Below are 11,256 nucleotides of genomic sequence, written 5' to 3'. Positions count from 1 at the left end.
CCCACACACACCTGGGGACGGTGGGGAGCGCCTTCTCTCACCCCCACACCCCTGTGGCTGGGCAGTTACTGTTCTATGGCTCCATTAAGGTAGTGACACCAGTGGCTGCCCCCGACCCATGTGGTTCCCACTGCCCAGGTAAGATTCCAGCTTAGCGCACACTTTGCCGAGACCACGCGGCTGGGGGTGGCCTGTGCAGAGTGCCTGTCGCCTCAGACCCGGGTCTACTGCTGGGCCTCATGGTGTGTTGGCCCAAAGCTGTCTTCTCAACTGTGGCAAAGTTAAAGAGAAAATGTTGCCTGAATGTGGCTGCTCCCTTTAGGAAAACACAGCTGGTGAGTGTATGGGTGAGGTCCCCCAGGGGCCACGGCCCATGTGTGGGGAGGTGGCACCGTGTGGAGGCCACGCCTGTTACACCGATACCACATCTTCCCATCGGTGCCACTCAGGCCAGTCTTCACCTAGTGACCCGGAAAGGTTTTGTGAAAATTAAATCCCGTGTGCTGTGCCATGGCATCTGTGCACATGGAGGCTGGGACAGTGGCGTGGGCCCGCGTGGGTCTCACAGAAGCATCAGCTGCCGGGACATGATTCCTGTTTCTGTAACTGTCCTAAGCTGGCTGTAGTTTGTTCTGTAATAGTTATAAGAGAAAAGAACCATTGAATAAGGATTCAATCAATAATGTACTGTAATAAGTATAATTATAAAATGTATTTATAGCCGGGCGCGGTGGCTCACGCTTGTAATCCCAGCACTTTGGGAGGCCGAGGCGGGCGGATCACGAGGTCAGGAGATCGAGACCACGGTGAAACCCCGTCTCTACTAAAAATACAAAAACATTAGCCGGGCGTGGTGGCGGGCGCCTGTAGTCCCAGCTACCCGGAGAGGCTGAGGCAGGAGAATGGCGTGAACCCGGGAGGCGGGGCTTGCAGTGAGCCGAGATTGCGCCACTGCACTCCAGCCTGGGCGACAGAGCGAGATTCCGTCTCAAAAAAAAAAAAAAATGTATTTATAAGTAAAACATTTTAGTTCGTTAGAAAAATCTTTGGGTGTTTGTGAAGCATCTTAATCCTGTAGCCACCTGCTTGGCAGGATTCGTTCTCAAGGCCCAATAACAATGATACCCGGCGGCTTACATGTGGCTGGCATTTTGAAACCAATTCTCACTGTTTGGGCTTCCAGTTTAATTTAATACTAGGCTTCGAATGGTTTGATATTTGGAATTTGCCCTTAATCCAGAGAAAAACCAGCATCAAAATAGTTAACCTTTCCTCATTTTTTTTTTATTTATTTTTTTTATTTTTTTTTATTTTGTTGCCCAGGCTGGAGTGCAGTGGCGTGATCATGGCTCACTGCAAGCTCCGCCCCCAAGCTCACACCATTCTCCTGCCTCAGCCTCCCGAGTAGCTGGGACTACAGGCGCCTGCCACCATGCCCTGCTAATTTTTTTTTTTTTTTTTTTTTTTGTATTTTTAGTAGAGACAGGGTTTCACTGTGGTCTCAATCTCCTGACCTAGTGATCCGCCCGCCTCCAGCCTCCCAAAGTGCTGGGATTACAGGCGTGAGCCACTGCGCCCGGCCTGTTCATTGTTTTTTTAAAGTGTTAAAAAAAAAATACTGTGAAAATAATGATCTTTTGTCCTTTGAAGAAAATGTCTTCTCCTTTGTGAGCGCCGCCCCCACCCCACCCCCAACACTAAGGACGCCCCTCGGGCCCTGAGTGCCAGCTGGGTGCTGTGGATGGCGGCTGAACCAGCCCCAAGGACGCCCCTCGGGCCCTGAGTGCCAGCCAGGTGCTGTGGACGGCAGCTGAACCAGCGCCAACACTCAGGCCCTGTGCTACCTTCTCTTTGCCTATAATGTCTTCCTTTGTCCTCAATTAAAAATGAGAGCAAATGTGAACAGTGTAACTGCTTTTGCCTTGAAAAGGGAGAGGCATTATTTAGGCTCCAGTAACTTCTCTGATAAGGGCCCAGTGTGAGGATTTTGTGTTGAGTTAAACCCTCAAGATTTTGTTGGGAAGTGAAACTGACACGGGTGGCTGGATATCTTTAGGTTCCAGCATTCACGTGACCACGTGATCAATAATTCTCCGTTGAAGTTGCTGTGCTGGGCTGCATTTTAAAACCCACGTTACTGTGATGGTGCTGAGCTGGGGGAACACACTCCTGCATCCAGAACAGGGCTGCGTTTTCCTTTGGGGTTGAGCATCTTCTGACCCCCCTCCCTTGTGTCCGGCAGGTGGTTCTACCCAGGCAATAATCCCTACACTGGGACCCCCGACTGGTTGTATGCAGGGGATTACTTTGAGCGGAATTTCTCCGACTGCCCAGATATCTACTGAGGGCCTGGAGGGGCCTGGGGCCCGGGACCGGAGGCTGACAAGGCTGGACTTCCTCAAGTGGTCACTCTGAGCCTCGTCACAGCAGAAACCAACTTCTGTAACGACTGTGTTCGCGGAGACAGCATCATCCCTGATGAAGGATGTAATTCTAATTAACTGTTGATTGCCAAACATTTCACTCTGCTGTGCCGTCTCTTCATAAAGCTTCACTTGGGATCATCGTCTTCATTAAGGTTTCAACAGGGAAATTCTTCACGGCGCCCTTTCATGTGGCAGAAATCAGCTGGGGCTTGTTTAGCTTCCAGCACACTCTCAGTCATAGAATGTGTAGCTAAAGTAATGGGAAGGGGTTCATGTTCTCTTTATAACGCAGTGGCAAAAGGTTCTGAAAGTCTTTTAAACTCGAACCAGTGGGGGAAAGATGGATCTTGAAAATAATCCCGCAGAGCTTTATAAAGGCCAGGGATTGCCTTCTAAATTACGATAATACAGAAGTGAAGAGTTTCAGAGCATCAGACTGAGTGAAAAGTTGTCAGATTCTGTATTTTTTAACAATCTTCAATAATGTAAAGATTACTTTTAAAATATTTAAGTTAAAACTACTTGAATAGTATTTTGCTGAAGAGCAAGATATGCATTAATCACCGGTTTTATACTGTCCAAAATGAAGCATCCCCGTGACAAACCAGAGTGGGCAGAAGCATCGAGAGCGTGACAGGAAATCCCAAGACTGCTGCCGCCTCAGAGGCGTCCCGGCTGCGACTCGCTGCCCTGTTGTCAGTGAGGCCTGGCTGTCACCGCACACATGTCCGTATCTCCGGGGGTTCATTTCTTCTCACACGTCGCGTGTAGCGATAGCACTCCTGTGTTTCTATTTTTCCCAGTATGCATGTTTAAAATAGAAGTGACAAGAATCACATCTGATTGTGTGCTGTGTGAGGGTCAGAGGCAGAATCTACTTACAGTGGTGTAATTAAAGTTATTTAACCAAAAATAGGTATGTGTCCATCTCAGCATTCACCTTTATCAAGTGACTGATTTTTCTTTTTTCTTTTCTGTTCTGTTCTGTTCTGTTCTTTTCTCTTCTTTCTTTTCGATGGAGTTTCACTCTTGTTGCCCAGGCTGGAGTGCAATGGCATGATCTCGGCTCACTGCAACCTCCGCCTCCCGGGTTCAAGCGATTCTCCTGCCTCAGCCTCCTGAGTAGCTGGGATTACAGGCATGCGCCACCACGCCTGGCTAATTTTGTATTTTTAGTAGACACGGGGTTTCACCATGTTGGTCAGGCTGGTCTCGAACTCCTGACCTCAAGCAGTCCACCTGCCTCAACCTCCCAAAGTGCTGGGATTACGCGTGAGCCACTGTGCCTGGCCGTGACTGATTTTTTTCATGTAGAATTGTCAACACGAGAGATCACAGTGGAGCACTTTGAAAGACCGTCGGTTGTGTGCACGCACACGCTCACGCACGCACACGTACATGCTCACGCACACGCTCACGCACACACACACACAACGACACACAGTTGCATGGAGTCCAGGTTACTAAGGCCGGCACTTCTGAATGACAGGTGCCACCTGCGTGTGTCGGCTTCCACATCACACCTGTGACGGAAGCACTTCTAGAAGTGAACGCTCGTTTTGAAAGCTTGATTTTGTAGCTTTGGAAGCTGGAAACGATGGTGTTTGGTGCCGAGTCCGGTGTCATCCTCGGGGCCTGTGAGCTCCGTACCAGCCACTCAAAAGTGTCTGAACAGAACCGCTCAGTGACTGGTAGCTGGGTCTGAGGATTTAGGATTGTGGCGTTGTTCAAAGAGGAGACTTTGAAATCCCCGATGGCTGGAATGTGGAGCCCAGGTGCCTCTGGTGGAGGGTCATCTGCTTTTCCAGACTGTGGGTGTGAACCGGCTCCTTCTCCAAGAAAGATTGAAAGCTGAGAACATCCAAAGGTGAGACTCAGACACATTGAAAGTGACTGCATTTAGGGAAGTTTAATGACTTCGTACTGATGATTCCACTTCTTACTGGTTAAGAAAATTTGCCAACGGGTTTGTCTCCAAGCCCTCTTCTAGGACCAGGCTGCTGGTATTTCAGGGGCTGGTTGGCTGCACAGACAGCCCCTCTTCTGCTGTCCCTGAGCACAGACACCAAACCAGAGGTGGAGGAAGAACGGTAGGAAGGCTGACGGCAAAAGCAGCTGTGTGTCGAGGTTATTTTAACTTTTTACTATTTTTTGTTAACTGTTTCTGCAAATGCTAACACATAAACTATGACCTAACTTTTGTCACCTTTGATATCTATTGAATGTTAAACATCTCTAATAAAGATGGCCACCACTTAATGTGTGGAAAGTGATGGCCTTCTCGTGGGCCATGCGTTTGGGTGTGAGTATGGCCTTGACCACGGGTCTTGGTGCTTTATTCACTTTTAGAGATAGGGTCAGTTGCCCAGGCTTGAGTGCAGTGGTGCAGTCATAGCTCACTGCAGCCTCGACATCCTGGGCTCAAGCGGTCCTCCAGCCTCAGCCTCCCAAGTAGCTGGGACCGTAGGTACATGCCACCAAACCCAGCTATTTTTAAAAAAAATTTTGAAGAGACGGGATCTCACTGTGTTGCCCAAGCTGGTCCTGAACTCCTGGGCTCAATCCTCCTGCTTTCAGCCTCCCAAAGTGTTGGGATTACAGGTGTGAGCCACTGTGCCAGGTCCTTGGTTCTTTTAAAACGAATCCTGTCATGTAGGATGTCCTTACAGAATGAAAAGCCTGGCAAGCTTATTCCCCAATGGAACCTAATACCTTGATTGGATTCTATTGCTAATTGAAATGAGAATTCGGTTCCATGGTCATTGGTTCAGGGTGTATATATTGTGAGCTGCTGGAGACAGAATGGTGAACAGGCATGCCTCCCGGAGAGCCGTATGTGAAGCATGTGTTGGCACCACAGCACACGCTGCTGCTCACCAGGCTCACCTGGGATGACGGTGTGGATCTGAGTCGCTGGCCACGTGCGACGTCTGCCCTGCCCTAGTGTCCCAGGACCGTGAAGGGTCGGGTGTCACCAGCACCTGCAGCCTTCTCACCGGGTGAGGTTTGGGTTGTGGGAAGCGGGGGACAGCTGGCCCTGGTCCCCAGCCCTGATGGACATCCGGCATTTTGCTGGTGCAGGCTGTCCTGAGGCCAGACCCCTCCAGAGACTGCTGTCTGGGAGGCGAGTGAGCCAGCGGCCCAGATGCCTTGATCGCGGGAGGTGCCCTTGTGCGCCGTGAGTTTCCCAGCCTCTGTCAGCAAGTGGGAAAGCCGGTACAGGAAGAGCGGTGCCTTCAGGTGCTCCCCATCACCACCACCCCTTCCAGATGCCATCCCCAGAGCTCACATCTGTGCTGGTTGGAGGGTCAGGGTTACACTTTGCCCGACAAGCAGTCTGGTGCAGGGGACGCAAATGTCAGACCCAGCAGGGCCCGGCACTTGGAGAAGTGCCACGTGCCACCCTCGTGACCTCCGGGCACCCCACTGTCCACGTGTCTGAGCATGGAGCTGTCCATCTGGGGCACTGGCCTTGAACACCAAGGGCCTGCCCCGGTTTGCCAGGCACATCTGAACACAAGGTCAATAGGTTAGAACAGGACAAGAGAAATGCCTGGAGACCTCTCACAAGGCATCCTGCTCTTTGGGGAAAATTTCTCCCCAGCAGAAATGGGGATTTACAAGTTTTACGGGTCCTTGTCATTTCCATGAAGGAAAACAAAGCTTCCCACTGTGCTGGGCGACAGAGTTCACATCTCCAAGTGCTGGGCCCTGCTGGGTGTGACATTGCGTCCCCTGCACCAGACTGCTTGTCGGGCAGAGTGTAGCCCTGACCCTCCAACCAGCGCAGATGTGGGCGAGGGGCGCAGCTGGACCCGAGGAGAGTTGGATCCATCTGCAGGAAGTCCTGATGGTCCCAGTTTTCTTTGATGGCTACATCCGGACTTGCCTGTGTGTAAAGTGGACACAAAAGACGGGGCCCCTGCGTGGCCGAGAACGTGGCGGTGGCTCCTGCTGCTCGCCAGGCAGCGCGGGAACTGGGTCTCCCTCAGACCCCTCAAAAGATGGTTCCTCACCGTCTTCTACAGGCTGATGTAAAATTTCTGAGGCAAAAGCCACATTTGCCAACTGTGGGTACAAAGTTCACTTTACAGTCGGTCCTTCGCTTGGTGAGCTCTGGGAGCCGGGCTGCTGTGGCCAGATGTTTAGGAGCACGATGGTGGCTCTGCAGAGGGCGATGGTGAGCAGCCAGGCGGTCCTGTCACCCACACCTTGCAGGCCCCTCACCCCTCCCCGTGCCTTCGCCCAGCTGCTCCTCCAGTGCCATTCATCCCAGCAGACAGCAAGGACATGGCAGCTGAGAAAAGATGCCAGCAGAACGCACTTATTTTATAATATTTAATAACTGTCGGTGCCAAGCTGCATTAACACAGTCGTCAGATTTTTCAGAGGGCTGTGTAAACATCTGTGAAAATAAATGTTAACCTCTAAGTTTTGAATGAAGATTCTCTGAAGACAGGCAGCAGGTGACCTTTGTTTTACACTGAGCAATTTTTCACCATCTCAGCCGCTCTGGCCATTTTGAAAAGGGCTACAAATCTGCTACGGATGAATCCTCATGCCTGGTTATCAGATGTTTGGACCGTGTGTTCCTGAGGATTGGCCAAGCAAATGGCTCATTTCCAAAAACTGCCCTGTGGAGAGGAGGCTGGGGGACACTCGTGACACCTGTCGGGTGGCACATGTGATGGGTGGAGTGCCCAGGTTCTCCGAGCAGCAGGAGGCTCTGATGGACCCCCTCCCCTGGTGGGGGGACGCTACTGCTAGAAGCAGTGAAGCGCCCGGTCCCCCAGGTTTCGGCTGATTGCCTTCTGCCGTAAGTGGCCCCAGCACCTTCGTGCTTTTCAGGAGCGTAAACTGAGCAGACACGGTCGTCCCAGTGGTCACTGTGGCTGGGGCAGAGGGATACACGGTCCACGAGACGTCCATGCTCTCGGAATGCTCCAGGTGTGTGGCTGTGGGGCTCCAGCACCATTGCCTGAGCCTGGAGCCAGAGGCTCATCCCACACTGCCTGGTCTGCCCCACAGAGCATCAACGCCGTATCAGATGAGGACAGCTCTCACCAGACAACCAGGCCTGCCGCCCCACTGACGCTGACTTCCTAACCTGCAGAACTGTGAGAAAGTAAGTTTCGGTTCTTTGTAAACTGCCTGCTCAGTGGTGGTGGTATGGCAGCACAGATGGACCGATGGTGGACCTCGACGCAAATGGCGGACTCTGGGTGCTGACCCGGTGTCAGCGTAGCTCACCGAACACCCCGGGGAACCAGAACTCTTTGTCTTCCACTCAGTTGTGACTTGTCTATTTTTAAAATGTTAAAAAAAAAAAAAAAAAAACCCACAAGGCGCAGTGGCTCACACCTGTAATCCCAGTACTTTGGGAGGTTGAGGTGGGTGGATCGCTCAAGCTGAGGAGTTCGAGACCAGCTTGGCCAACATGGTGAAACCCCGTCTCTAATAAAAATACAAAAATTAACCGGGCCTTAGTGGCACATGCCTGTAATCCCAGCTACTCAGGAGGCTGAGGTAGGAGAACTGCTTGAACCCAGGAGGCGGGGGCTACAGTGAGCTGAGATCAAGCCACTGCACTCCAGCATACGGGATAGAGTGAGACTCCATCTCAAAGAAAAAAAAAAAAAAGTTTAAAAAACCCTACCCCTGCCAAATGCTTTTCCCAAGTAGCCGTGTCATTGGTGTTTCCAACTTTGCCTGGCACCTTTCGTCGTTTGCTAAGCTCCAGCAGGTGTATCTCATCTGCATCTCCCTCATGAATAATGGTGTTGAGCAGCTTGCCACGGTGCCTTTGCCGCCTGTGACCTCTTTGGTGAAACATCCGGAGGTGTCTTCTGCCCACATGGAGGCGCAGCCTGGGCTCTGCCGCCACCTTTCACCCGAGGAGCCTGCAGCACGTGGAGAGCATCAGGGTGTGCTTTCTTCACAGTTTGGGGCTTTTTTGAGACAGGGCCTCGCTCTGTCACCCAGGCTGGAGTGCAGTGGTGCCATCAAGGCTCACCGCCAGCCTTGATCCTCACCTCAGCCTCCCGAGTAGCTGAGACTACAGGCATGCACCGCCATGCCTGGCTCTTTTTTGTCTTTTTGTAAAGACGGGGTCTCACTGTCTTGGTTAAGCTGGTCTTGAACTCCTGGGCTTCAAGGGACCCTCTCACCTCGGCCTCCCAAAGTGCTGGGACTGCAGGTGTGAGCCATCGTGCAAGTCTGGGGCTTTTTTTTTTTTTTTTTTTTTTTGCTAAACAGGATGAATAGAAATCTCCTTTGGGGGGTCTCTTAATCCAAATCCTTTAGCTGAATGTGCGTGTCCCGGTGAGGCTGCTCCTCTAGACGCTGCGGGCATTTTGCAGGCATCTCACCAACTGCCACCAGCGACCAATTAGAAGATAGTGACGGCTGCACCTCTCACAGCCCTTCTGACCTTGTGTGTGCTTCAAGTCCGAGATTCCTGACACAAAGCAGCGTGTGCCCCCCCCACCCACTCCGTGGCCACAGCTGCAGTCCTGGGCTGCTGGGTGCTCCAGGTGCCACACCCCACACACTCACAGAGCCCGTGCGCTGGCAGCGAGCACCCACAGTGGCCTCTGCAATGCCTGCCTGGCTGCGACTCGTTTCCTCACTGCAGCGTGCTCATAGGAATGTGGGGATTTCACTTGAAGTGTAGGTAAACAGTTCTGGGGTTGGTTGGTTGGTTGAGCCATCCCAGGCCACAGGGCCACCAGGAAGTGGAGGAAATGGTGAATCCAGGGCCCTCTTGGCCACTGCGTTGGCCTCTGCACACTTGGCCCCTGCGGACCCTGGGGCTTCTGCTTCACTGTCTGTGACGTAAACAAGTGAAACTTGCCTGCCACCTTCTTGCCAGGAAAACCAGGCTGGGTTTTCTCATTTCCACCTTTTCCCTGTTTTACCCGAGGGCACGAGGACGGGGCTGCAGTATCAGTGACGCACCTGTCACCAGCGGGCCACAGAGCTTTGTGTTAGTCCTTCTCAAGCGCTTTGGCCTCTGGAACCCTTTAAATTCTTAAAAATTATACAGGACCCCAAAGAGCTTTTGTTTATGTGAGCTTTATCTATTGACATTTACCATACTAGGAATTAAGAGGACATTTAAAATTATTTAACTACATAAAAATAACAATAACAAACTACCTGTTAACACACATTTTAAAATGAAAAATAGCTACATTTTCCAAAACAAAAAACGTGACTCTTTAGATCAATAAATGTTTCAGATGGAAGCATTATGATAGTCAAAAGCTGGCAACTAAACATAACTGGCACAAGCTCTGCCATCGAGACAATGGAGGCCTGAGCAGTAGGCTCCCTGCGGAACGAAAGGACTGGAGCTGCCAGCATCAACACCAACGCGTCTCCCAACAAGGGTAAGTGAAAACACACCTAAAGACCTCAGAGAGCATGTAAGCACACAGCTGTGCATCCACTCGGAGGGTGAGCCACCAAGCACACGGTGACCCCGGGGAGCACCCAAAGGGAGTGAAGTATCTGAAGGAAAGAAGGAAGTGAGCGGTGGGCAAAGGAGAACCCGAGGACCCTGGCACAGTCTCAGCTGCAAACATCTAGTCTTGCTTAACTGGGGTGCAGAAGCCACTGCACCTCAAGGTTCTCACGAAGTGCCTGACCTCTCTATTTTTATTACTATTATTATTATTTTGGGAAGGAGTCTCCCTCTGTCGCCCAGGCTGGAGTGCAGTGGCACAATCTCGGCTCACTGCAACCTCCACCTCCCGGGTTCAGGCGATTCTCGTGCATCAGCCTCCTGAGTAGATGGAATTACAGGCACGTGCCAGCACACCTGGCTAATTTTTGCATTTTTAGTAGAGTCGGGGTTTCACCATGTTGCCTAGGCTGGTCTTGAACTCCTGGCCTCAAGTAATCCGCCCGCCTGGGCCTCCCAAAGTGCTGGGATTACAGGCGTGAGCCACCGCGCCCGAGCCCTCTAAGAGCCCCCGCCTGGCGTCGCTGTAGGCAAATCCCAAAGAACGTGTCCCTCCAGCAGCCGGCTGGGGCGCCACAAACACTCTCTGTTGTCTTCGCTTTAGTTTGTGTCAAAGTGACTCAAAGTTACACAACACTGGCGGGCGACTGCCGCCTTTTTACCTTGTGGCCTTTCCCATCCAGGCGTCCAGAGGGTGAGCCCCTGCCCTCCAGGACCCCCCCTTCGAGGACCCCACCCGTCTGGGACTCAGGCCTTCCCTGTCTCCTCCCTCCTGGACTCACCCCTCCCAAATCCCTCCCCGCCGGGACCCTCTTCCCTCCCGGGACCCCTCTCCTCTGGGACCCACCCCTTCCTGACCCCTGCTCTCCCTGACCCCATCCCTCCCTGACCCCTGCCCTCCCGGACCCCTGCGGGACTAGATGCATACAGCTGAGACGGTATCACGGTTCTCACCCCTGCTCTACCCTCCCCGACCCCTGGTCTCCCGGACGCGTGGACTCAGCTCCCGCCTGGGTCCCCAAAGCGCTGAACCCATGGTCACTTTTGTGCGTAGCCCTGGTGCCCGCCGCCCAGAGCCGGACCGCACTCCTCGGCCTCCGCCTAACCCCTGGCTCAGTCACACGAGTGACAGCTCTGCCCGCCCGGGCTGGCGACGCCGAGGGGTGGGCTCGGCCCCACCTGAGCAGGTCCCCAGCGCCCTTCTGAAACCCGCCTGTGGTCCCTGGCGCCGCCTCTAGGGGCCGCCGCCGCTCCCCTATGACACAGCAACAATAGGGGCCGCTCTGGTCCAAGCGCCCCGCGGCCCGCGCTTCCGCCGGAAAAGAGCCGCCGGCGCGGGGGCGGACCGGGGAGGAGCGAGTGCGA

General features: G+C 52.9%; 1 protein-coding gene across 1 annotated transcript in view; it reads left to right on the top strand.

Moving 5' to 3' along the window:
• OSBPL2 (oxysterol binding protein like 2) overlaps positions 1-4,933 on the top strand; it is a 57,168-nt gene extending 52,235 nt beyond the window's left edge. The window contains exon 14 of the mRNA XM_032143197.2: positions 2,243-4,933. Coding sequence (XP_031999088.1) covers positions 2,243-2,345 — 103 coding nt within the window. The 3' untranslated portion in view covers positions 2,346-4,933. The remainder of the gene's footprint in view (positions 1-2,242) is intronic.
• The last annotated feature ends 6,323 nt before the right edge of the window (positions 4,934-11,256 follow it).

Source organism: Hylobates moloch, unplaced genomic scaffold (genome assembly GCF_009828535.3).
Source record: "Hylobates moloch isolate HMO894 unplaced genomic scaffold, HMol_V3 SCAFFOLD_21, whole genome shotgun sequence".
NCBI classification, from domain to species: Eukaryota; Metazoa; Chordata; class Mammalia; order Primates; family Hylobatidae; genus Hylobates; species Hylobates moloch.
This window is presented reverse-complemented; position numbering and strand designations above follow the sequence as displayed.